The sequence below is a fragment of the Mustela nivalis genome (assembly GCF_964662115.1).
Source record: "Mustela nivalis genome assembly, chromosome: 1".
Classification (NCBI taxonomy): domain Eukaryota; kingdom Metazoa; phylum Chordata; class Mammalia; order Carnivora; family Mustelidae; genus Mustela; species Mustela nivalis.
Genome location: NC_139020.1, coordinates 209,302,441 through 209,330,147, shown reverse-complemented (window position 1 = coordinate 209,330,147; position 27,707 = coordinate 209,302,441). Strand labels below are relative to the sequence as shown.

Sequence of the window (27,707 nt, the reverse complement as noted above, 5' to 3'; positions counted from 1 at the left end):
TTAACATCATTACTAAATTGTTGGGGCACCTAGGTGGCTTAGTGGGTTAAGCCTCTGCCTTCGGCCCATCAGCCTCTCTGCCCAGCAGGGAGCCTGCTTCCCCCATCTCTCTGCCTGTCTCTCTGCCTACCTGTGACCTCTCAGTCAGTCTCTCTCTCTCTCTGTTAAATAAATAAATAAATAAATATCTTTTAAATAAATAAATAGTTGACATAGCCAAACTCTTCAAATCCATTGTACTGGTTTTTGGCATGTTTAATTTTGTAACAAATTCAAATGAACCTCACTATTTTTAACTCCTTTAACCTACATGTATTTTGATAATTTCTTATATTTGTTATTCTCTCTTACTTTCAAACAAAGTACAGCGTAAAACCAAATACTCAGTAATTTGGCAGAATATTTTGGGAAAAAAACATCCAATAGGATAGAAATATTGAAAGTTTATAAAGTATTTTTTTATTTCCCATACTTAGAAAAGATTGAGCTTTTCCTTAGCTAGAATATTAGCACGAGTGATAGACATTTGAGATAAGGGACATTTTCCAAAGACAAAACAATTTTTCTTGTGAGATATCCTCAGTGTGATGAATTTGGGGATATACTAAATCTACCTCGAAACTTGTCACTTCACAATTCCAACAAGTATTCATTCCCACATATATAAATGGATGTTGAGTTTTGAAAACAATTCCCTGAAACAGGGATGCCTAGGTGGCTCAGTCGGTTAAACATCAGCCTTCTACTCAGGTCATGATCCCAGAGTCCTGGGATCGAGTCCCACATTGGCTTCCTTGCTCAGCGGGGAGCCTGCTTCTCCCTCTGCCTGCTGTTCACCCCACTAGTGCATGCTTGCTCTCTCTCACAAACGAAATCGTTAAAAAAAAAAAAAAATTGAAATTCCATGAAACAAAAGGAATCCCTCTAGGATTTTAAAAGATGGCCCACTGTGCTGGCAGAAGGAATCTGTCATCCCAGCTGGAAAGAAACGAACAGGGCAGGAGGTATATAAATGCACTGGAAATGGTATGAATCCTAATCAACACTGCAATGCTATTTCTATTTTGATACAGGTAGGGTCAATTAATGACTTAGAAATCTTTGTGAAGCATCATTCATCTATTCTCCTACAGGCAAGAAATCATGTTGAATGGGAAATCTTTGTGAGCAGTGTCAGAAAGACTTGAGTGAATGCTCATACCTTTAGACACAGGAGAACTCAGAATGGAGGGAACACTTTCGAGAGTAAGGAATATGGAAAAGGCTTCCTTTCTCTGCAGGAGAAACCCTGTAGTGGAGACAGACTTCCTGGGTTTAAACAACAAGGAAAAAACCATCTGACTCCAAATATTTTGGACTGGAAAACCAACACCCAAGAGAAAACCTTCACGTGCAGTGACAGTGGGAAGGCCTTCTGTGATCAGTCTTACTTCAAAGGACAAATGACAACTCACGATGGAGAAGAAAAAACCTGTGAAAGCAAGGAAGGTGAGACCCGTTCTTCACGAGTGCATGAAGAAACTTCCACTAACAGATTTATGAATGTGAGGAATGTGGTGAAAATATTCCTTGTTGTGCAAACCTTTACATACACATGTGAATTGACAGGAGAGAAACCCTATAAATGTAAGGGAGTGAGAAGCCTTTGTTACGTCTCCCAATTTTAAGAGATATACAAGATCTGATACTGAAGAGAGTACCTTTGTATGTAAGAATGTGGAAAGATTTCCTCATGTCTTAATCACACTGGAATAAAGTGCTACCAGTGTAAGGAATGTGGGAAAGCCTATACTGCATTCTCAAAACATACGGAACATACTACAAGCTCACACTATGGAGAAGCCTTTTATTTTTATTTTTATTTATTTATTTATTTGTTCTACATACCTAGGAGAGTTAAACACCCAGACAACTTTATTTTCTGTGTTTAAAACTGTTGAAACAATAGCTTATCATTCAGCTACAGATCTGGAGCTGCCTTTTTCATGGAGAAGCCTTTTAAATGTGACAAACAGGAAAGCCTTTACTGCTGCTTCTAATTTTACTAATCCTCTCAGAACTCACAATGGAGAGAAACTGAGGGTAGTCTGTGTGTGGGAAAGCATTTGCCAGTTTCCACTTTATCACTTACATACATACTCACACTGGAGAGAATTACTATGACTAATAAAAGTGGGAGAGCTTTTATAGTTGCCTCAAAAGTAGCACAACCTTTTAAGAATTCATACTGGAGAAAACCTTATAAATGTAAGGAATGTGGGAAAACCTTCATTAGTTAAAACTGTTGAAACAATAGCTTATCATTCAGTTTTCATTAGTTATTTTTCTCTTGGTAAACATAAAACATTGCACTCTGGAGAAGTACTTCAAATGTAAGGAATATAGAAAACCCTTCCAAAATTATTCATGTTTTAATCCAATTGAAGGGCGCTTGGGTGGCTCCGTGGGTTAAACCTCTGCCTTCGGCTCGGGTCATGTCAGGGTCCTGGGTTGGAGCCCTGCACTGGGCCCTCTGTTCAGCAGGGAGCCTGCTTGCCTGCCTCTCTGCCTACTTGTGATCTCTGTCTGTCAGATAAATAAAATCTTTTTTAAAAATCCCATTTGAATTCAAACTGAATTAAAACACTATGGATATAAAGAATGTGAGGGGGCGCCTCGGTGGCTCAGTTGTTTGGGTGTCTGACTCTTGGTTTTGGCTCAGGTCGTGATCTCATGAGTCTTGGGATTGAGCCTCTCATTGGGCTCTGCACTCAGCAGGGCATCTGCTTGGGGCTTCTCTCCCCAATGCCCCCACACCCCTGCTCCTATATGCTCTCTCAAATACTTTTAAAAACAAGAATCTTATGTCTGTTGACAGGCATTAGTCTTGCGGGTGGTTGTAAGGTCTGTTTTAAACATTTATCATTGTGTCCCAACCTTTTCTGGGGGCATGATGTATCTTTGCCCTGATTGGCCTGGCCAGGCGAGTCTAGTGGCTACACCTTCCATGTTGCATCCCGCCCAAAAGTGGGCCTACATGATTCACACTTTATTGTCCTTACTGTCTTCTACCCACCTGAATACTCTTACTGGATTGACTTGGTCTTACATTTCAAGCACAGTGCCTCAGGGCATCACTGTTCAAACTGCTCATGGAGTCCATCTACACTGAATCATACTGGCCAGGGTAGGGTATGCAAAACATGTCTCAATTTTGGAAAGAAGACCTTGTGCCCCTCTCGTCGGATCCTATCTCATGGAATCTCGGGATGATGCATGGAATGAGTGGAGAAGAGGTGAGATTACACCTTGTACCAAGAGGCAGCATGAGTACATGCCCTATGAACACACCCCTGCCAACTGGGAAGGCCTTCTATTCAAGCTGTGTATTAGGAGGGTGAGTGAGGACAATGAATGTGCTCTTCCGTTCCTATACCCAACACCACAGCCTGGCAAAACATCCTTACCATCTGGAGCTCAAGCTCCAAGGAGTCGTGGTGATGGGGTCTGGCTCTGTGCTAATCATTCAATCCATGTGCTGTGAAAACAGCCTTAGTGATACAAATTCATACAGCTCTGATGCAGAGCAGTGTTGGGTTGGTTTATGTCATGTGTGGCCATCAGGGCTGCAGCTGCTTGATGACACTTTTTGAGGCTTAATGAAACCATTCTAATAATCCAAATCAAACTTCACACATGTCTTACAGCTTCAGTGGGAATTATCTGTTCACCTTTTTCTCTTGCTCTCATTCACTTTTTTACCTGGGAAGAATGCAAATCCCTGATCACTCTTCCACTGGGCCATTTGTTAGATGTGCCTTTGCAGTGTGGAATCTTGAGAGATGACATCATCTGTCCTGTTAAGATAAAGAGCCTGCTTGCTGACTGATTCAAATAAACCGTGTTCTGCAAGCTCAGCGTTCTTCTCCAGCACCTGGGCCCCTTGGAACCCCTGTGAGATGGGACAATGGAGCCAATTTACACATGCTGATGCTCATGTTACTGGCTATACCATGAGTCAGTTATTGCCCTGGTCTCTAACGTCAGTCTCAGCTCCTCTGCCAACACCTGTGAGATAGTGACAGGTTCACCTAACACCTTGGAAGAAGGGAATAATCAAATCACACATTCAAGACTTTTGGAAATGGAAAGCAATTCTAATAGAGTCAAGGTTTAATGGTAGAGGGAGAACAGTGGCGGCCAGGCTGAGTATCTGCAACGCAGTAATGAAATTTCTTCCGCAGGAGGTTTCCTCTCTGAGCAAGAGGGGAATAGTGCCCCTACTCTGCTGCTTCTTCATGAAGTTTGTGAAGTACTGTAGTTACATCAACTTATTTTTCATTAATTTGTTAATCTTGTGCCCTTTCAATAGTCTCCTTTTACACATACTGTATATGGAGCTTATCTATTTGAAATATTTTAAAATCCTTTGCTTTCATTTGGAACATTAGCCCATAATATGTCATTACTAATAAAAATGGATTTATGTCTCTCATGTCATTTTTCCCAGTATTTATCTCCCCCTAATTCGTAAACTGCTATGTTGCCCCTATTCCATCAAACCCACATATAGGCCTTTATTGCCCCCTCATTTCTTTTTATATTGGACAAAATGGTAAACTCTTATCACTGGTTCCTTTTTTTTTAAGATTTTATTTATTTATTTGACAGACAGAGATTAGAAGTAGGCAGAGAGGCAGCAGAGAGAGGGGAAGGGAAGCAGGCTCCCCGCTGAGCAGAGAGCCCGAGTTGGGGCTGGATCCCAGGACCCTGAGATCATGACCTGAGCCGAAGGCAGAGGCTTTAACCCACTGAGCTACACAGGTGCCCTGATTTTTAATTTTTTTTTAAGATTTTATTTATTGGACACAAAGAGACAAAGATCAAAAGTAGGTAGAACAGCAGGCAGAGAGAAAGGGAGAAGACTCTGCTGAGCAGGGAGCCCAATGAGGGACTCAATACCAGGACCCTGGGATCATGACCTGAGCCCAAGGCAGACAATTAAATGACTGAGCCACCCAGGAGCCCCTAAAACACTGATTTAAAACATATTTATCAAGACTTGTTCATGGGCATCATTAAATGTTTTGTGTGCATCTACTGAATTGATAACCTATTTTGCTACATTAGTTTTTCATGTTTTACTGCACAAATCCTTTGATTTTTATGTAGGCAAAGAAGCATTTTAAAAAATCGTAACTGGATGGGTTCTTGGGTGGCACAGTTAGTTAGTTGGCCATCCAGCTCTTGGTCTCAGCTCAGGTCCTGATCTCAGGGTCATGGGATTGAGCTGAGTTGGGCTCTGCACTCAGCACAGAGTCTGCTTGGGACTCTCTCCCTTTGCTCCCCCAGCCCACGTGTGGGCTCTCTCGTAGATAAATTTTAAAAAATAAAAGTTGTATCTGCATTTCCTAACTTGCTTTAAAAAGTCCTTTGAAACTCTCAATTATATATGCATTTTATAGTTTACTTCTTAAATATAATCTATTTAAAAACACCGACCTCTTTAATCCTCATAGGATATATTTTAACATATGAGGTGAGTAGTGGATCCAATCCCTCTTTCTCCCAGAAAAGATGGCCAATTGATTAAGTACCAATCATAAATTATTTTTGACCTACAGATACAAAACTCTGACTTTATTAAACAATAGACTCCTGCACTAGTATTGCATTTGCTTATGCTCCTATCCGTTTTGATTATAGTAGTGTTTTAAGTCTTAATATTTTGTGGTAAATATAAGAAGGTTGGTAATGTTACATTTACCACAGTAGGTGCTCAGCTTAAGGTACTTCCATTGATGATGTTTGCCTAATTCTTGTGATCGTTGCCTATTTCTATATGTTTGAGTAATCACTCTTCCAGTCTTTAGTGCCACATCAGTACAGAAAAGCCCTTCATCTGTCAGCTCAACTTAGGCTACTTAATGGTCTGCTGGCCGTGTCTGCAGGCAACTGGGCTTGTCATTTGTGTCTCTGTAATTAAACAAATGTCTTTCAGACTGTATAGACTGTTTTCATGGATAAAAACGATCTCATGTCATGTCTCTGGGGTGATGGGTTTTGCTTCGGGAATCATAGTCAAGTGGGAGGGATTGAGACCAGACCTGGCTGCTGCCAGCTCTGCATTGAGTCTGTGGTACACAATCCTGTTACCAAAGCAAATGACTTTGTCTTCACCCTGGTCAGAAGAGACATCTCTCCAGGACCTTAGTCAGTAGGGCTGACACTAGGACAAGGTACTAATTCAGGATCCAAAGATAGCAGTAGTATTTCTGGTTATGTGGATAGGTAGGGCTCATAACACATCACTTGGCAGGCATAAATGGCCTCAAACCACAACTGAAAGGGATTGGAGCCAAGTCACAAGGCTAACTTAGGGTTCACCTCCATGACCCAAATTCTGCAGGCCTGCCTCAGAGAGGGGACTGAAAGGCAAGACTTCTTCTGGGTGGGCAGGATTCCTCCTATATTGTGGCTCAGTGTCTGGAGCCGGGTTGTGGGCTGCTTCAAGATCGGCAGGGAGACCAAAGTGAGCAGACCCACCTCAAGGAACCAGTTGGACACAAGTCCTTCTGGATTCCTTTGTGGTCTAGACTGTTGAGGGCCAATATTAAAATATTTCTCTAAAAACTAACAAGTCATCAATTACATTATGGAATTAAAGGATATTACCAGAAAGAAATCTCACAATCTCTTTCCACTGTCACTTTTTTATTGTGTTTAAATACATATAACAATATTAACCATTTTAAACACTTAGGTGTACAGTTCTAATCAGTTGGCATCAAGTACACTGGTTTTTGTGCAACCATTACCACTGTCCATTTCCAGATGTTTTCATATTCCCAAACAAATACTCTATCCATGAAACATTCATTGTTTTTGTTCTTTCTTCCACCAGTCATGTACTGATAAAGTAGTTTCCACCTGGGTCTTGTTGGCAGTAACAGAAAATAAAGGTTCAATTAAACAAAGATAATAAAGGAAAGGGGGGATGAAAGAAAGAGGACAGAAGGCAAAGAAGAGGCAATATATCAGATTTACCCTATGCAATATACCACATAAAAACACCTAAGCAAACTACCACTTAAATCTAGATTCCTACACACCGGAAGTTCAAAATTATGTCTCTGTGTCCAGGGTAGAATCCATTGCAATCACAAACTTTTATGAAAAATGGGGTAAATGAGAAAGTATCTCCAAGAATTCCATCAAATTATATACATAAAACAGTAGTTTTTATATGGCAAGTGCTTCAATTACAACTGTAGTACCCTTCTCATTCCACTTATATGAAAAAAAAAAAAAAACACCCAAAGTAAATGAATGCAAATATCAACATTTCAGAGGATGATTTTTGAGAAAACCATGCCACATTTGATGTGGTACTTCATATCTAATGTTGGACATCTGAGGAATGGCTATAGGAAATCTGACCAGGACAGAAATTTGGTGCTCTAATTAGGGAAGAAAGGTAACAATGTAGTTACTGAAGAGGTTGTTGAGAAGCAAAGACAAATAGAAGCAAGTCCTAGGTGCTATGGGAATAGAGTAAAATAAATATATCCATTATGAGAGAATAATAACCAGAAAACTTAAATTCACAATATTTGCATTTGGGGCCCATAATGTCCTCTTGGCTCTGAGGCCAGCATCCCATCATGGACCATCATCTCTCCCAGGCGGAGAACCCAGGACCCCATCACATCCTTGCTTCCCAGGCTGTCAATGAAGGAGTTCAGCATGGGTGTGACCACAGTGCATGTCACTGAGGTAATCAAGCTTCTCTGGTTAGAGAAGGCTAACCAGAATGGCTCCAGCAGAACTGAGCTAGACTGCCACAGGCTTTTCCCACAGGAAAAGGAGATCACAGAGTAGTGAGACCCACAGGTGGAAAATGCTTCATGTTTCCCCATATAAAAGACATTAAGGGGGAGACAATCCGAGAGTATGAAAAGAGGATCCTGGTGAGACAGAAGTCAGCTACCATCATTACTGGAACATATAGATGTTACTGATGAGGGTATCAGATTGTGGGAATTAGGACTTGTGGGTTTTTGAGATAACGTCACTTAAGACCAGTGTATTATATATTGCAATATACACAATGCAGTTAAGACTACACCCATACTCAGGAGACTCATTTCATATCCCTATCTCAATCAAACACAAACATACAGGAATGTACCCATGTCAATTCTTTTTAAGTAGGCTCCATGCCCTGCCTGGAGCCCGATGCAGGGATTGAATTTACAACCCTGAGATTGAGACCTGAGCTGAAATTAAGAGTTGGACATTTAACTGACTGAAGCACACAGGTGCCCCTATCCAGGTCACGTCTGATCAGAAATTATCATTAAACCTGATTGGCTGGAGTGTATTCCACTGATATGATTAAGCTAGAAGGGAAGTGACAGTAAGCTGCTGTAGCCTCCAAGGCCACCCATGACATAACTAAAGGCTGCTCAAGTATTACAAGTATATGAATGTGTTAACTCAAAATTAAACCAAGGTTTTGATAGATTCTGTGTCTCTGCCCAAAGGCCACTTGCAAGAACTGCCAGTGGGACATCAAGTATGACAAGAGTATCAGGACCTGTCCTATTCACAAGGTTTCCCACCTCACAGCATCTGAAGTGATGTAAACAAATCAGCACGTCACATGCCAAGTGCAGCTGTTTCGGAACACAAAGGACATAACTGTTCTTCCAGGCCTTGGTGATTTGGGAACTAAGAGAACATTCTGTTATTAGCCTCGCCGTGTTCTGCCCGAGGTTAAAGGTATTTTCTAACCTAGTACTAGGTGTGCTGCTCTCTTCCGAGAGCTATGAGACCAGGGTGTATAACCTCACTGTTAATTCTTAAGTCTTTCCTAACCCAGAAAGAGCAGGTATGAGAGAGAACATTTTCAGGAAATTTAGAGACCTATGTCCTTCCCCTTCACCAGCATGAGGCACTGCAGACGGACTACGCGCACTGAACTGATACACATGCTCACCATCTTCACAGTATTAGACAAGGTCAGTGTAACTAGAGGATCCAGGTGGCTTGCACAGCGGTAAGTCTAACGGTGGTAGTCCCACGTGGGGGTAGGCTGAAAACCAGGTACTACAAACTAGGCTGGCACTAGTTTAGTTTAGTTTGAGCACTGCTCTCAAGGGCAGAAAGCCAGACCATTCCCACAAATGATCAGGGCAGAGTGACACACGTTCAAAATAGATCCATGAAGTCAGCCTATAAACGGGCCCCACACAGCTCTTACATTGAACTTCACTGTGTTCCTCCAACATGGTTTGTGGGACACTGATTGCTTAACTTTCCCACATTGCTTAACTTCATAGGCATCTAACTAGTGAGTTCTTTCACATATACAACGGGACACCTGTAGACCTTTCCACATTCCTCATATTCATAGTTTCTCTCGAATGTGGGTTGTTTAGTTTTTTGAAATGCACTGGAATAACAGACCTTGTCACTCTTATTACATACATTAAGTCTTCAATCTCTTCTGCGCTTTAAGGTGTTAAGTCATGACTTCAATGTTAAGTTTTTCTCACATTCCTTACGTTCAAGGGGTTGCTCTCTGGTATCAATTTTTATAATTTTACAGGTTGAGGCAACAGTAAAGGCTTTTCCTTGGTGTTTACATTCATAGGGTTTATTTCCAGTGTGACTTCAAATGTGGAAGTAGTGAAGGCTTTCCCACAGTCCATTAACAGTCATAGGGTCACTCTGTACTTTGAATCCGTGTATGTTTATGAAGGTTGGAAGACCAAGTGAAGCCTTTCCCATATTCCTTACATTAATAGGGTTTCTATCCAGTGTGAATACTTAAATGTCAAATCAGGAGAGCACTAGTGAAAGCCCACAGTACTTAAGTTCATAGGATTACTCTCTAGAGTGATTTCTCAAATGGCTATTAAAATACAAGAAAGTCCTAAAGGCTTCCCCGCATTCACCACATTGAAAGGGTTTCTCTCCAGTATGAGGTCTCAAACGTTCCTTAAGATAGGAGGGATTACTGAAGGCTTTCTCACATTCACCACATTCAAAGGGCTTCTCTCCACTATGAGTTCGTAGATGTTTTTTAAGGACTGAGGGCCAAACAAAAGCTTTCCCACATTCCTTACATTGATAGGGTTTCTCTCCAGTGTGAATTCTCAAATGTACACTAAGCCGTGAGGAATTAGTAAAGGCTTTCCCACACTCCTTACACTTATAGGGCTTCTCTCCAGTGTGAATTCTCAGATGTTCATTAAGAATTGAGGAACTACTGAGGGCTTTCCCACATTCCTTACATTTATAGGGCTTCTCACCACTGTGAGTTTGAACATGTTTCCGAAGGACTGACAGCCAAGCGAAGTGTTTCCCACATTCCTTACATTTATAGGGCTTCTCTCCAGTGTGAATTCTCAAATGCTCATTAAGAACTGAAGAACGACTGACGGCTTTTCCACATTCCTTACATTTATAGGGCTTCTCACCACTGTGAGTACGAACATGTTTACGAAGGAGTGAGGGCCACTGGAAGTGTTTCCCACATTCTTTACATCGATAGGGTTTCTCTCCAGTGTGAATTCGCAAATGCACATAAAGGCGTGAGGATGTAGTGAAGGCTTTCCTACATTCACTACATTCAAAGGGTTTTCTTCCACCATGAAGTCGAATGATACGATTATCGAGGCACTTGGAATCTGCGTAAGACTTCCCACACTGTTTACCTTCATGGGGCTCGTGAGCAGCCTGTGTCTGTACATGCTCCTTTTGGCCTGCTGAGAAAACTGAAGCTTTTATAAATGGCTTCCATTCACTGAAATCTCTTCCACTGTGAGTTCTCCTATGTGCCTGAAAGTGTGAACGACTAATAAAAGTTTTCCCACAGTCACTGCATTCCAAAGTCTTATCGGCCACGCTGGTTCTCTCACGCACTGCATGTGGAGTCCGCCTGTAGACTTTACCACACTGATTAAACTCAGAAAGTTTCTCTTTAGTAGAGTTTTTCTTCTGCAGATTAAGGAGGCCACTGTGATACTGATTACACTCAAAACTATTCCCTCGACTTTGAGTTCTCATGTGTATCTTAAGGTTTAAATGTTTATTCAAGACTTTTCCACCTTGCTCACAGCCAGAGAGTTCTGCTCCATGGGGGTTCCTCTCCTGTTGATGGAAGGGATGAAAGATGATGACAGGATTTTCAGACTGATGATAAATTTCAACCTTACAATGCAAGAAACATGGTGATGATATGACTCTTAGCATTTTCATTACATAAATACAGGTCCTGTTGATTTCTTTCAAGTTAAGCCAGGGAACCTGTCTGCCAAAAACTGATGCCATCTACTCTTAAGATCATTCCATTAAAATTTCATGAAAATATTTAAAGATTCAATCACAAGTTATATATCTGGGAATGTGTACCTGTGGCATCTAGAGAGCAACAATTTTCAAGATAGATTTGGATTATAAATGCCAAATCGTCATATTCAGATTATTTCCGAATTACTCTATCTTTGGTGAATGCCAATTGTCTCAAGTATCTCACACTTGCACTGAATTTTATAACAGGACCACCAATCTTTTTTGAATGTGGAATATAAGAAATATCACATATCAATCTTACTTTCTGTATTTCAATGGCTGTTTTTCCTCCAAAAAATTCTTGGTGAGATGCTGATCCTTTCGTTTGAGGCTGTGTTTCCCATTCTAAAGTAAAATAAAACACAAATTTAAGTATTTGCAGGAAGAAATCATAGGCTAAACAATTTTCTTTCTCCTTTTTTTTTTTTTAAGATTTTATTTATTTGGGGGCGCCTGGGTGGCTCAGTGGGTTAAGCCGCTGCCTTCAGCTCGGGTCATGATCTCAGGGTCCTGGGATCGAGTCCCGCATTGGGCTCTCTGCTCAGCAGGGAGCCTGCTTCCCTCTCTCTCTCTCTGCCTGCCTCTCTGTCTACTGTGATCTCTCTCTGTCAAATAAATAAATAAAATCTTTAAAAAAAAAAAAAAGATTTTATTTATGTGGGCACCTGGGTGGCTCAGTCAGTTAAGTGTCTGCATTTGGCTCGGGTCATTATCCCAAAGTCCTGGGATCAAGTCCCATGTCAGGCTCTCTGCTCAGCAGGGAGCCTGCTTTCTCCTTCTCCCTCTGCCTGCAGCTCTCCCTGCTTATGCTCTCTCTCTCTGCCAAATAAATAAATAAAATCTTAAAAAAAAAAAGATTTTATTTATTTGACAGAGAGAGAGAGACAGCAAGAGAGAGAGAGAATACAAGCAGGGGGAATGGAAGAGGGAGAAACAGGCTTCCTGCTGAGCAGGGAGCCCTCTGTGGGGCTCAATCCCAGGACCCTGGGATTATGATATGAGCCAAAGGCAGATGCTTAATGACTGAGCCACCGAAGCACCACTAAACAATTTTAAATTAAGACTCACTTTTCTTTATTTTCCTATCAAAAATGGTGAAATAACAAGAAAAAAAAAACACCTGTTTTTTTATGGGCAATATATGACAATGAGTGTGTAGGGACAGACTTCAGAGGCTTACTAAAAAATAATTTTCTGAAAATCAAACAAGATGTCAAACAATAACAAAATATTATCAAGGTAATATATTATTACCAAGTAGACATGTGAAAAATACCTGGACAAGGAGGATACACCAAAATGATAAACTTAAAGAATCAGAACAGGTCATTTGTGAGATCATAGGAATTTTAAGTAAAAGACTGAAGGAACCTGAAGATATCCCAAACATCAGAGGTAAATGGTTTCATCCCTCTGAGACCAATGGATCTTAAAATTTTACATATCAAAGTTGCAAAGATGCCATCCTTCAGAATGACCAGTTAGGACTGTTAACAGCACTCACCTTGGAAAACTCCCTTCTCCACTGTCCTCAGCTCTTGTTGTTCCAACCAAGCAATCAGCTTAGGTTTCGATAGTTGATACTCTGTCCACAGGAAAAGGTACATTAAGAGGAGAGGCTCATGCAAGAGAAGACAAAGCCTCTAATAAATCTAGAACTATATTTCTAATGAAAGCCATGAAATTATCCCCAAAGGACCAAGAGAGGCAAGTACTCCCCTTCTGTGACAAGAGATAAGTTATCTCTTGACACCTGAAAGCCAATTTTGAATGTATATACATATTTATAGAGCATATAGGTACTCAAATAGGAAATTAAGATGATGAAAGATCTTCATTCTGATGGGGAAACCACTAGAGGAGTGGTCCTCAAACACTGGAGTGCATCACAATCAGCAGGATGGCTTACTGAAACACAGAAGATGGGGCGACAACCCCAGCTTTATAATTCGGAATGTCAGAAATGGAGTCTAAGAATGTAAATTCCAAACAGAGGGCCACATTGACAGAACACGCATTGCAGACGATAACCCTTTAGTGCAGGGACTATGTATCTCTTTTTCCCGATTATGTTCAGAGGGCATCACCAAGGCTGGAAACACAGTAAGCATATGACACACATCTGGAATGCTGGCAGACTTACCTACTGCAACCAGGTTCTGGTAGTTCTCCAGCATCACTTTTCTGTATAGGTTTCTCTGAGTAAGGTCCAGTAACAGCCACTCCTCCTGGGTGAAGTCCACTGCCACATCCTCGAAGGTCACTGCACTCTAAACCATCACACCCATGTTGGCTTGAGACAAAAAACATCTCCACCAATGTTCACGGGAGAATGAGGACAGGAGATTCAATACCTATGCAGGTCTAGGAGATTTCTCTTTATCCTCCCACGGTTCTGTGGTCCTAGGTCCTCTTCTTCCCATCTAAACTCACTCACTGCTCATCTCCACTCATATGGCTTTAATGGCACCTTTTAAGCTTATCTCAGAAAAACCAGAGTAGGAGTTCTTATTTCCCTCCATTGCAGTAGACTTCTAAGCACACTAAAGATCCTTGATAAATAACACAGAATGACTAAATTCATTGAAAAAGATACTTACACCCTCCTTACCACGTCAGAACACATAGCAAGGTGGAAATATGTACCTGTTATCCATGAGGTTCACAGGTGATTAGTGAAATACTAAGATTATTTTCAGAGTAATCCCTTTTCAATATGAGTGTCCCCTTTCAGGGAAAATGCAACTGGGGACTTGTACGGGGTTTATTTGCTTTAGGAAGCTCAGAACACAGATGTCCTAGAAGGAATGTATCCACCTGGTGGATGTAAGTATGGTATTCCGTTGATTCATATGCTTTTTTATTACCTGTTGATAATTTTTCAGCCAGACAGCCACCATCCTTTCTGCCTCTGTTTTTTCCTCAGGCAGATAAAAAGGATCTCTAGAAAGATCTGGGAGGAAAAAAAAAAGAATGCAGCATGACCAGAATCACCTACCTGAAACATCATTCCATCCTAGTTTGAGATTTCTATATATTCCTGTACACTCAAGAAATCTCACAGAAATACACAATACTGCCATAAAATATCAGAGTAGCCCTCCCTCACCCAGAGCCATAAAAGGGACATGCTAGACATACCACCCACAAGGAAAGGGGTCATCGCCTTATTTTACAGATATGGAAACCCAGTCCCTGGGAAATCCAATTCTTTATTTGTCCAAGATAATAAAATTCATCTATGGGATTATGCAGCACCAAGTCCCAAAGCATACACACCAGGAAGCTGACGTAGGTAACAGCATTCTCTGGCCTATTTCAGCTCTTTCTAAATGAACCGGCAGCCTGACTGCCTAGACCCAGATGCTGCCCTATACTGTGTAGGGGTGACCTTTAAGAATCATCTGAAAATGAGAATCAACAATGACTTACCATGGGTCAGATCAATGGCTGCCATCCTGGGAGAGTGATGAAATATGCCTGATGAGAAATTTGATGCCAAGATCACTTGAGTGCAACTTAAAAATCTGAGTAAATATGGCAGACTTCATTACTCTTGGCACAGTGTTACCCAGAGTATCTTTCATTCATATCAATCATCAATCAGTAAGCATTACTAATCCATTATCAAACATCATACATTAGCTCTCTCTCAGTAGAGGTATACGGGAAATTCACTAAAAATGTTATAACCTTTGGCATGAAAGTCAGTAATAGCTATTACCATTTCCTTACAACAGACATATGACAGATATCTGTCTTACTAGGAGCTGTATGTGTATCCGCTCACCTAATTGTTGTAACAACCCTTTACAGTAGGTATCATCTGCCCTATTTTAATAGCTGATAAAGCTAGATTCACAGAACACTAATCACTGGTCCAATACTATCCAATTATGAAAAAAAAGAGATCCACAATTAAATGTAGACAGGCTTCTCTCAAATGTTTGAGATCCTGAGGTTCTTATTCCCCAATATGAGCAAACGTCATTCTAGACCTGCCTTGTCCATTCTGGTAGCCAGCAGCCACATGTGCCATTGAGTAATTGATACGCAGTTAGCAAAAACAGGATTTTAGATTTTATTTATTTTTAATTAAATTTTAAATTTTAAACTTTTTGCAGGTTTATTAGAAAACTTAAATGTTTCCATAAACTTAAATACATCTTTCTCAACTATATTTATTACGTGATCCAAACACATAAAATACATCTGATGAAAATTTTGTGTCCAGTGAATTCTGAATACTTAGTATGATGAGAAGAATTTAAAATACCTCAATTCTTATACGGAGTTCCATGATGAAATATATTCAATAGATGGGATAAAGTATATTATTACATAAGATTTCCTTCTTTTTTGTTTATTGCAGTTACAGAAAAGCTTTAATCATATACTTGGCCTGCACATTATATTTCCATTCACCAGCACTGGCCTAGAATACTGCTGGATATTATGAAGAGGAACAAAATGAAGCGTTTAATTTGGTAACACCCTTGAGCTTCGCTTCATGGAGCTGAGAGTGGCTTGGAGCCCTGCACCTCCTTTTAATTTATCTAATAGGCTTATTCCTTCCTTCTTTCCACAAATAATTAAGAAATTGTGGCTCTGTCCTAGGCATTATGCAGAAAACGGTGAAATATACAGAAAATGGCCCAGGGCTTAATGGCCCATTATTCCCAAGGGACAAGATATTCAGTTATTAATGGACACATCCGCTTATTGGTGCTTCTGAAGCAAAAACTCAAATAGATGAAAAAATAAAGAGTATCTTATATACAAATACAAATGTATACACAAATATTTTGGTTTGCTTCTTGGGTAATATGACAGGAAAAAGGGAAGGCGGTTCTAAATAGGATCCAAAATTTTAAGAAAAATAATGCTGGAAGGATTTTAGAAAACTCAATAGACTCTCCAAGTATTCAACAGCCTCTGGAGGGTCTTGACTGAGGCTCAAAGCAATCAAAGTCTGACCCTCGCCCTGGCAAAGGAGCAATGCCCAATCAGCCTGTCCTTCACAGTGATCTATTTTTAGGAGTCTTTCCAGAACTTCCTTATTATTATAACTTCTGTTTTTCACCAAGCTTTTATTTTATTTTATTTTTAGTTCTTTCTTAATAAGGCTTCCTTCTATCTTTTAACCTGATAGAGTTTAAAGGACAACTCCTATGTTGAACATTATTGACTCTCTTTAATAAACTGAAAAGAGAACAGCAGCCCAAATGCTATCTACAGAGTAGTAGAGTATCTATAGAGATGTGGGGGTTGATTTCATCAAATCTTTGTCTGAAGCCAGATGCCGAGCTCCTTGAAAGACACTCAGCTGCATTATGAGTGCTATCACTTGGAAGATGTAAACAGAAGCACTTGCCTTGGGAATCCAAGTGAATGCAAGGCTTAGCTGTTACCTCAGTAATGATTACAAAGACTGTGGTGAGAGACAGAGTCTTATGACTAGAGTTGCACAGAAAATGGCATGCTCGTATCAAGGTCTGATCATCACAAAGCCTCAAGACAACTCTTAAAAAGGACATTTTTTGTGGCCATAGGACTGACACCGCTGAAAATCAAACATGAAATTTAACTGCACAGGTAAAATTACAACCACAATTAGAGTGTCTATATCAACTAGTTGTTCATGTGAAAATAAGGGCACTGATAAGGGCAGAATGAGATTTGAAAATGAATGGGGACACTGAGTCAGACCAAGATGAAAGTCACAATCTTGAATCCACAAGACACCAACTCTCCCTCATCAGGAAGTCTCCTGCCCTCTGGTTTCTGAGATGAGCCTTCCTCTACTTAAAAATACCGAAGAACTCTCACTTGGGGCAAAAGTCTTAGAAGGAAATGCTCCTTCTCTTCAAGATCCACCCAAAATACCTGCTACTGCCTCTAGTGACATAATGAATTCATAGTGCAGGGTAACAGGGATACAAGTCAATGCAAGATAAAATAGCTTGTACAACAGAACAGTTCCAACTAGTATAATATGTAGAAGAAACCTGAGTACCCTGTCGGGGAATAAACTATAAGCATGCCAGACCCTTAAGTGTGGATATAACAATAAACTGGGCCAAATTCATTGACATGGGAGCACTTATAATAATGACAGTATGGGTTTAATATATACTACCTCATGGATGCAGGGAAAGCTCTAACAGCTTACTTGCTTGGATGGTACCATAGACTCAATGGTAACCCACAGTAACAAGTTCACATGTCAGAAATTCCACCATAAAATGTGAAGGGGCAAATCCCAGAGAGATAGCAATGTGACATTGGATTTATCCTGTGTGATACACAGCCCCACTCCCCACTCTATGTTGAGAGAACAGAAGGGTCTCCACAAGGGCACAGAAAACAGGTAAGTAGATGGCCTCCATCCTAGAAGCCTCTGTGGTTATTCTCCATGATAGGTGAGGTACAACTGTTGGGGCTATACGATCACAGAGTTCCCTGATTTCAGTGGGGATGATGCAAAGCCAGAGAGGCAGAAATCAAGTAGGCAGCACTTAATTGCCACAGAAAAAGTAGGCATGTGAACTGTCAAGAGCAGTGGGAATGAAACAGGAATCAGAGTGCTCTGGCCTGCAGAAATCACTAGCGGTGGCTAACTGAGCCCAGCCTACCTGGTCCCTTGCAATGAAACAGATATGCAGCCTGTTCTAGCAGAGCTCAACAAACCTGCTTTACCAGTCCATACAGTACATTGCGGGCACAGCAGGCCAAATACTGTCTGTGCTATATAAACTCAAGTCTGTCTCTGTGGTTTCAAAGAAGCCATAGAAAATATGTAAACCAGGGGCACGTGGGTGGCTCAGTAGTTAAGCATCTGCCTTTGGCTCAGGTCATGGTCCCACGGTCCTGGGATTGAGCCCTGCATCAGGCTCCCTTGCTCGGCAGCCTGCTTCTCCTTCTGCCTGCTTCTCCCTCTGCTTGTGCTCTCTATCAAACAAATGAGTAAAATATTTTTTTAAAAATGTAAACCATATGGTTAAGTTTGTCTAAAGCTGTATTTACAGAAAAAGGTGGAGAGCCAGATTTGGCCCAGGGTTCAGTTTGCCAACCTATGTACTAGAATTTGATTTGATGTCTATAACTAGAAACCTCAAGTACAGTAACCAAAACTCAGATTTGACTGACCACTGTGGAAAATCAAGCCACCTACCCAACTTCAAGACATAGGCCATATCACAAACTTGGGACTCCTTCAGCAAAGGAAGGATCTTGCATCATCACCACTAGTCACACTATAAACCTTCCTACAGGCTCTTCATAAAAGGATGTACAGTCATTTACAAGTGACTATGCATGGGGGAAAAGGAAATATTCAGACAGTCTCTAAGAAGACAATAATTCCTGAGGATCCAAAATATCATTCTGGCACACCACCAAAGCAGAGACTTAGGAGGTGATTTTTTTTTTTTTTTTTAATCTTAACCTTCAGTGAACGCAGACTGGATCCAGCTGTAGCAAGCACCCACCCTGTGTTTATTTCTTTCCCTAAAACCTAAATATATAATTGGAATTTTTGGCAACTAGCAGAATTTCCTTATCTCTGACCCATAGGGTAAGGACCATTATGGTAGGAAAAGCTGAAAGGAGTATCCTGAAATTCCCCACCACTGGACAATATAATCCAGAAACAATACCAACATTGCAGGAGGAGATACAAAGATTAATTCTTCAAAAGATTAGTTGCATCTATATCCTTCCCGTTTTCATTAATACTCAAGTTATTACAGGATAACTTTACAATTTAGTCTTTAGGTAACTGATTTTTGTGAGATTATAACTAAATTTCAGCAGTAGTTACTATGGACCATGAGGGAGATAACATACTTGATGTACATTATAACTCCTTTTTTTAAAAGACTTTATTTATTTGACACACAGAGAGAGATCACAAGTAGGCAGAGAGGCAGGCAGAGAGAGAGGGGGAAGCAGGCTCCCTGCTGAGCAGAGAGCCCAATGTGGGGCTCGATCCCAGGACCCTGGGATCATGACCCGAGCTGAAGGCAGAGGCTTTAACCCACTGAGCCACCCAGGCGGCCCTCTCCTCTTTGATTTTGTCAGCAACTAGCGGCGGAACCTGGTCTGTTTTAGAGCCCCAGAAACAGGTGCTCTTGCACCCCTGAGCCCCCCGTTACATTACTACCTTGGCCTTTTCTGACACAAAGTCTACCAACCTCTATACCAGACCCAATGACCATATTACAAAATTACAAGATGAACAAAGCATTTAAACACATCATGGAAATAAAATCACGAATATCAAAAGTATGAGTTTCTCAAAAAACATGTGACTCTTCCAAGTCAGTATTCTGAAGAAACAATAGCTCTGCTTTAGCTTAAAAGTGACTAAGAGACATAAACATATATATTGTCACATATAAACCTTAACTGAGTCCTAGATCCAAAAATGTCCAAAAACATTTTAAGACAATGTATAGGATTTTATTTTCACGGAGCAGGTATCAGTTAACATTTTTAATTTTCTGGGGTGAAATCAATGTATTATCGTTTTAGTAGCAAAATGTCCTTATACTTAGGAGATACATCACCGGTCTTTTTTTTTTTTTTAACTTTTTAAAAAGGTTTTATTTATTTATTTGACAGAAAGAGCGAGCACAAGCAGGGGGAGTAGCAGGCAGAGGCAGAGGGAGAAGGAGACTCCCTGCTCTGTGGGGCTCGATCGCAGGACCCCGGGATCATGACCTGAACCGAAGACAGACGCTCAACCAACTAACTGAGCCACCCAGGCGCCAACACTACCGAGTATTTAAAGGTCAAGTATCACGCCTGCAATTTCCTTTTTACTCTCAATACATGTCGTGATCCAGAGAGCGCAACCATGCAAAATGCGAAAATGGGCGAACCTACTTCGACCACATTCATAGCAGTAGTATTTACATTTCCTTTAGGTTAAGATCTTTGGAAACAAAAATGTCGGGGAAATACACGTCCTGTAATTGTGAAATTCAATTATTTAAAAGTGGGGTAATATAGCCTCCATTCTCTTCTCCAGGGGTCCCCTAGTTTGAAACCTGGTGGGGATGGACGGGTTCAGGAGGGAAGGATGTTAAGGTAGGTGAAATCTGCTTCTCTGTAGTACACTTGTGGTGCACGCGTGTATCACTGGCTTCTGAAACATGCCCACTACTGACGTCCGAGAAAACAAAATACCTTCCGACTAAGACACGGTGCGTCCAAAATAAAGGACGAGCGTGACAAAGCCACATTCTCTTCCGCACGAAAAGAAAACGCAAGCCCTTGTGAACCAGCTTTCCCAATGCTCACCAGTCAGGTCCCCGAGGAGGCGGAGTCTGGGTCACTCCCAACAGCTGAAATTCTTTACCTCCTTGAGAAAAGTCACAAAGGCGGCCTGCGCAGTGGACACAAAAGACCCCAAGGCAGCGGCCTCACAGCAGGTCCACAACGGCTCGGGGCGGGAACCGCCGGCCTCAATGGCGGATGCGCACCGCGCAGCTCGGCCCCTCAGCGGGCCCATCCGCGACCCTGACTAAACCCGTCCCTGCGTTCCCTCCTCCTTCACTCCCCTTCACGCCGCCCTTACCACAGCCAGCCCACAGCTCACCACTACCATCCCCAAGCGCTGAACGCGGTCCAGAGGAAGCAGCCGGAAGAGACCCCGGCGGGCGTGTGACGCCACTTCCGCTTCCTGTCAAGGGGGCGGGGCTTCCACTTCAGACCGCAGAACTGTGACTCCCTCATTCGCCGGCTGAATGGCGGGACGGGCTGCGCTAGGTTTGAGGCCGGGATGCGGCCGGGAGGACACGGCGAGGGCTGGACCCAGGTACGTGGGCGCGGCTGCGGGCGGACGGCGGGACCCGTGCGCTGAGTGGGCCGGGGTGGCGTGGGGCGAGCCCCAGCTGCAGTTTGCGCGGTGGGAGGACACCCCTGGGCAAACCCAAGGGCCTGCTCAGTGAAAGGTTTCGTGTCTCCCTCCCCGCAGTTCCTAGAGCCTGTACGGTCGTCGTTCCTTATCGATAAGCCCGAGAACCCAGCGGTCCATCCCATTTTTAGGCCTTTATTTTGAGTGTTATTGAGTGGCGTTTTTGCAGTAAATAGAGCTCTTTTTTAACACGATTGGGTGATCCCATCTATTCAGGACTTAGAGGAGGGAAGTGGAGGCGTAATGGACAAAGTATGTGAAGGAGGATAAGAAGTCCAGTCTTCCGGTTGTAAAGTAAGACAGGAGATGTCATGGGCCCGCATATGGAATATAGTCGATGTAATATTTCACCATTCTTTGTATGGTAACAGCTGTTAACTAGACTTATTGTGGTGATCATTTCATGACGTGTGTATGTGTCAAATCACTGTGTGCCCCTGAAAGTAATCAATTATTGTATGTCAGTTGTTCATCAATAAAAAGAGAAACGTCCTGTTCTTGCGCATCATCAACTGTGTTTTATGCATCGACTGAATTGATAACCTCTGTTGCTGTGTTAATGTTTCATCTTTAATTGTACAAATATTTAATTGTTCTTTAACATCACCAAAAATGCCAAATTTATTAGTTTACATCAACGTTATGGAAGTTAAAGAAAATAATTAATTTGTCTTACGGACGGGAAGGTGACTTATTCATTCATTCATTTCCAAACCCCATCTAGCAGTCACTAGGGCTAAAAGTGAGTCAGCTGATTACTTGAAATCTAATGAACTTTAAGATCTTCAGTTTGTCCTGTTGAATGTTAACAGTATTGACATAAATAAATCCCTTCAGATAAATGTGAATTTATGTTTGCTGTATTCTCACATACTTGAAAACTCGTTTTCACAGTTATCACAAGCATGAGGAAAAATTTTAGTATGTTCAATAGCAACATGCCTGTTAGCATTCATATTAAGTCTACTCTGAAAACCACATACTTGACATACAAAGAAGTTTTTATATTTGTCAAAGGGAATTTTGTAGGGACCTGGATAGCTGTCAAACATCGAACTCTTGATTTGGGCTCAGGTCCTGATCTCAGGATCATGAGATCAAGCCTGAATCTGGCTCTGCATTCGGTGGGGAGTCTCCTCGAGAGTCTCTCTCTCCTTCTCTTGCTGCCCTTCCCCGCAAAATGCCTTCTCTCAAAATAAATAAATAAAATATATTTTTAAAAGATTTTATTTATTTGACACAGATCACAAGTAGGCAGAGAGGCAGGCCGAGATGGGGGGGCCGGGGTGGGGGGAAGCAGGCTCCCTTCTGAGCAGAGAGCATGATGCACAGGGCTTGATCCCAGGACCCTGAGATCCCAGGACCTGAGCCAAAGGCAGAGGCTTAACCCACTGAGCCACCCAGGCGCCCCATATATTTTTTAGAAAAGATTATTTTGCTAAAGAGGATGTACTATCCATGTTCTCCATTGTTAATACTTAGCACTCAGTTGATTTACATGCATGTTCATTTACCACATGGCTTTGCAAGTCTCCTGGATCATTGGTTTCATGTTTACAAAACTGACACTAATAGTGTGCTCCTGGAAATGTAGGTAGCCTTCGTTGCTTGAAGATAACTCTGCATTGCACTGCTCACAGCAATAAAAGTCACTAAATGGGTGTCTTCAATGTGCTGGCTATTCTCAAAAATCAATGTTTTATTATTACAGTATTTACAAATGTAGGGATCCTCTTCATGCAGTTTGATGTGTTTAATCAGAAGCATGTTGGTAGAGAAACTTTCCTTGCATATTCAATGCATTTGAATTAGTACCTTTGTGCTTCAGCATCATATGCTGCTTTATAGCAGAAAAATATATGCTGTTGAACTCGCAAAGTTCGCACACTTTTTTAAAGATTTTATTTATTTATTTGACAGGCAGATCACAAGTAGGCAGAGATGCAGGCAGAGAGAGAGAGAGAGGAGGAAGCAGGCTCCGTGCTGAGCAGAGAGCCTGATGCGGGGCTTGATCCCAGGACCCTGGGATTATGACCTGAGCTGAAGGCAGAGGCTTTAACCCACAGAGCCACCCAGGCACCCCACATTTTTTTAAAGATTTTATTTATTCACTTGACAGAGAACACAAGTAGGCAGAGAGGCAGGCAGAGAGAGAGAGAAGAGGAAGCAGGCTCCCTGCAGAGCAGAGATCCCGACGTGGGGCTCGATCCTAGGACCCTGGGATCATGACCTGATCTGAAGGCAGAGGCTTGAACCCACTGAGCCACCCAGGTGCCCCTATAGGACTCTCCTCTTGAGTTTGTTGGTTGCCAATTCAGATGAGTCACACCCTTCATCACAAATTTCAGTATCAGCAGATTTTTTTTTTTTTTCCACAAAAGGCAGTTTGGTCTAGAATTCTCAATACAGGACTGGGAACAAGGTAGTTAGAATTTCTATTTCTGGTCTTGATTACATCTGTAAATTTTGGCAAATCATTTGATGTCTCTTTATCAGAATCATCCTTTCTGTTGTCAAAATATTTTAGTCTGGTTTTCTCATAAAACAAATACTATAACTGAACAGAAAAAATTCCATTGAATTCGTCTGCAATTCTGCTTATTCCAGAGGAATGTGAGTGACAAGAAGAGTGTAATGTCTTACATTTTCTTGTTTTAGGATATTCATATCTTTTCAATTTCATATAATTCTTTTTTTAAAGATTTTTATTTATTTATTTGACAGAGAGAGAGACAGCAAGAGAGGGAATACAAGCAGTGGGAGAGGGAGAAGCAGGCTTCCCGCTGAGCAGGGAGCCTGATGTGGGGCTCTACCCCCAGAACCCTGGGATCATGACCTGAGCTGAAGGCGGATGCTTAACGACTAAGCCACCCAAGAGCCCTTCAATTTGGTATAATTCTTAATACTGTAGTGAGAGGAAATGAATTATAAGGAAGCTTTCACAGATGCTAAAAAATGCCAGGACCCCAGGGCTGCAGTACTATGACCCTCATGCTCCTGAGCACTGCCCCAGCCTAGGTGCTCTCCCTCCTGCACGCCTCACGCCCTGCCCTTCAGGCCATCTGTACAAAGGTTTAAGTGTTATATAGATGAAGAAGTCTAGGGGTGGTTTTTTTTAAAGATTTTATTTATGAGAGAGTATGGGGAGCAGAGGGAGAGACTGGGCAGACTTCCTGCCCAGCAAGGAGCCCAATGGAGGGCATGATTCCACGACCCTGAGATCACCAACCTGAGCCAAAACCAAGAGTTGGACCCTTAACCGACTGAGCCACCCAAGCACCCGCAAAAAGACTATCTTTAATTTTATTTTTTAAAGATTTTACTTATTTATTCAACAAATAGAAATCACAAGTAGGCAGAGAGGCAGGCAGAGAGAGAGAAGAGGAAGCAGGCTCCCCACTGAGCAGAGAGCCCGATGGGCTCTATCCCAGGACCCTGAGATCATGACCCGAGCCAAAGGCAGAGGCTTTAACCCACTGAGCCACCCAGGTGCCTATCCTGCTTTAATTTTAAAAGTCTCTTCAAACAACAGATCGTATTTGGATTTTATCATTTTCTTCTTAAATATATTTAAAGACACTTAAATCTCTAATTTGCATGGAATGTGTTTTGACATAGAGTGTGTGGTAGTGGATCCAGACACATTTTTCCCCCAGAAAACATGGCTAATTGTTTTAGTACCACTTACTGATAAATTAACTGGCACACTGAATTGGAATTGCACCCCTATTTAAAAAACAATTCTTATAAATACCTGTATCAGTTTCTAAAACTCTTGTGTACTAGTAATGTATTTATATATAAACATATCTCACTCTTGATTATGGTAGGCTTATATGTTTTAATATCTCATGGTAAATATATAATGGTAGGTGATATTTGTTGCATATAACTGCAGTAGGTATTCAGCTTGACATCCTTCACAGATCAGCTAGTAGAGTATGCAGACAAGTGGTATTGGTATTAGGGTCTGTGCATTTGAAGGAGTAAACACTTCTTTCAGTCTTTAGAAGCTGCTTTCACTCAAAGACCTTCTGCTGGGTTTCAGGCCTGGTGGTTTGCTTCTAGGATCATAGTTGAGCTGGGTTGGAGCCATGTAATATAGCTGCTCCTGGATCTGTAACAGTCTGTTTGAAAATCCTGTTAGTAGGGCAGTAAACCTTGCCTGGTCCCTGGGTAGACAGGACCGCCTCCAGGACCTTGGTCAGTAGGGCTGGCCCCGCACAAGGATTCTTGTCAGGATCCACAGGCGGCAGAGCTATTTTCCTAGTTGTTTGGGAAAGTATGGCTCTCTCACTAGACGTGCATGAATGGCCCCATAGCACAGCTGAGAGGGGCTGGAGCCATGTCCTGCGTTAGAGTCCCCTCCATGTCTGAGTTCTGTAGGCCTGCTTCAGTGGGCACTGATGGACGAGTCTCCCCTTGGGTGGGACTCAAAGTGTTTGGAGCTGGGTTGTGGGCTGCTTCAAGATCTGCAGTCAGACCAGGTCTGGAGGCAAACCTGCTGACAGGCACAGACACAGACGGGCACATGTCATTCTGGATTCTTATGTGCAGAAGACCCCAGATCATAGAGACTGGAGTTGGATCACAGGCTGGCTGCTCATAGTCCGCATCTCAAAGTGAGGTCAGCAGCCTGTTAACCTGAAAGGTATGGGTGGTTGTGTCTTCTTCTGGGGGCTGAGGGATGGTGCCAGAGCCAAATGGAGCTATATCCAAGTCCACATGAGGATAAAACTGTTTCCAAGTGTGTGGCTGGGACTATATTTAGCCGACCATCTGGGCATAGGTCTGCCCTCTCAAAATGTCCCTCCTTGTTCTTGAGCTCTGATGGGGCTTTGTAGTCTTATACCTGAATACCAAAACTCCCACTAATGGTGGAGGTCTCTAGAATTTGGAAAGAGCAAGTAAACAGATTTCCTCAAGCACCTCCAGAAAGAAAGTAGCCCTGCTGATGCATTTTAGACTTCTGACTTCCAGCAACGTAAAATAATAAATTTGTGTCATCTTAAGCCACTAGACTTATGGCAGTGTGTTATAGCTTCAATAGGAAATTAATATATCTCTCTTCCAAAATCTTCCCATCTTACTGCCACTGGTTAGGTCAGGTCCCCATCATCTTTTCCCCTCAACTACTTCAAGGGTCTTCTAAATATTACTTCTGCCTCCAGTTTCTCCCACTCAGAGCAACCCTAAAGTCTTCGTAATACATCTGTGGTTACAGCATGGCCCTAGTGTTCCATTGCTTTCAAAATCCTTAATTAGATTCTCTCTCTTTTTAGAGCAGAGGCGGGGAGGAGTGGGGAAGACAGAGGGAGAGACTCTCAAGCAGGCTCCTTTCCCCATGCAGAGCCAGTTCAGGGCTTGATCTCACAACCCTGAGACCATGACCTGAGCCGAAATTAAGAGTCCGATCCCTAACCAACTGAACCACCCAGGCATCCTTCAAATTGGATTCTTAATAGTCTGTCCTTCATCTACATATCTAGGTTTATATCTTTTTTTTTAAGATTTTATTTATTTATTTATTTATTTGACGGACAGAGATTACAAGTAGGCAAGAGAGGCAGGCAGGGAGAGAGAGGAGGAAGCAGGCTCTCCTCAGAGCAGAGAGCCCAATGTGGGGCTTGATCCCAGGACCCTGGGATCATGACCTGAGCTGAAAGCAGAGGCTTTAACCCACTGAGCCATCCAGATTCCCCTCTAGGTTTATTTCTAATAACTCAGTCAACAGTTCTATATATCATCCTGAAATGCCTTAGTCTTGAATTTTCCATGTTTATGTGTACGTGGTTCCTTTCTGCTCTAGTTCCGACTCTTCTCTCTACTTCCTACCCAAACCATTCTTTAGTTAAATTTCTACTGATTATTTGTTACGCAGTGCTCAAGTGTATTGTCCCATTAGAAGTTTTTGATGAGCGGCACCTGGATGTCTCAGTCATTAGGCGTCTGCCTTCAGCTCAGGTCATGATCCCAGGGTCCTGGGATTGAGCCCCGCATCAGGCTCCCTGCTCAGTGGGGAGCCTGCTTCTCCCTCTGCCACTCTCCTTGCTTGTGTATATCCACTCTCCTCTTTCACTGTCTCTCTCTCTCTCTCTCCATCAATTAAATGAATAAATAAAAATCTTTTTTTTTTTAAAGTTTTTGGGGCACCTGGGTGATTCAATGGGTTAAGCTTCTGCCTTCGGTTCAGGTCATGATCTTAGGGTCCAGGGATCAAGCCCCACATTGGGCTCTCTACTCAGCAGGGAGCCTGTTTCCCCCTCTCTCTCTGCCTGCCTCTCTACCTACTAGTAATCTCTTTCTCTGTCAAATAAATAAATAAAGTCTTTTTAAGAAGTTTTTGATGAATCCCAAGTGTTGGTGATGTGGAAACTGTGGAACCATCATTCATTGCTCAAGGGAATGTATGTAAAAATATAAAATAGTGGAGCCACTTTGAAAA

At 41.9% G+C, this 27,707-nt stretch overlaps 2 protein-coding genes and 1 pseudogene across 3 annotated transcripts in view; 1 reads left to right on the top strand and 2 right to left on the bottom strand.

Annotated features, from left to right (window-relative positions):
• Nucleotides 1-2,600, top strand: part of LOC309863742 (uncharacterized protein) — a gene marked incomplete at its 5' end in the record, with an annotated part of 44,431 nt that extends 41,831 nt beyond the window's left edge. Inside the window, one exon of the mRNA XM_082728914.1 lies at nucleotides 1,281-2,600. Coding sequence (XP_082585040.1) covers nucleotides 1,281-1,667 — 387 coding nt within the window. The 3' untranslated portion in view covers nucleotides 1,668-2,600. The remainder of the gene's footprint in view (nucleotides 1-1,280) is intronic.
• A 4,076-nt stretch (nucleotides 2,601-6,676) lies between these two features.
• Nucleotides 6,677-21,038, bottom strand: LOC309865698 (zinc finger protein 426-like). Its single transcript, XM_082732396.1, has 8 exons — nucleotides 20,924-21,038; nucleotides 20,647-20,731; nucleotides 14,773-14,798; nucleotides 14,208-14,293; nucleotides 13,484-13,610; nucleotides 12,845-12,925; nucleotides 11,603-11,685; nucleotides 6,677-11,139 (listed from the first exon to the last, which is right to left on the bottom strand). Exons 3-8 carry the CDS (start codon nucleotides 14,795-14,797, stop codon nucleotides 9,871-9,873), a joined length of 1,671 nt encoding a protein of 556 aa, XP_082588522.1. The 5' UTR covers nucleotide 14,798; nucleotides 20,647-20,731; nucleotides 20,924-21,038; the 3' UTR covers nucleotides 6,677-9,870.
• A 979-nt stretch (nucleotides 21,039-22,017) lies between these two features.
• On the bottom strand, nucleotides 22,018-25,834 carry LOC309863692 (zinc finger protein 639 pseudogene; annotated as a pseudogene). The gene is made up of 3 exons: nucleotides 25,747-25,834; nucleotides 22,716-23,149; nucleotides 22,018-22,303 (listed from the first exon to the last, which is right to left on the bottom strand). The product of its transcript is annotated as a zinc finger protein 639 pseudogene (transcript).
• Nucleotides 25,835-27,707: the final 1,873 nt, after the last annotated feature.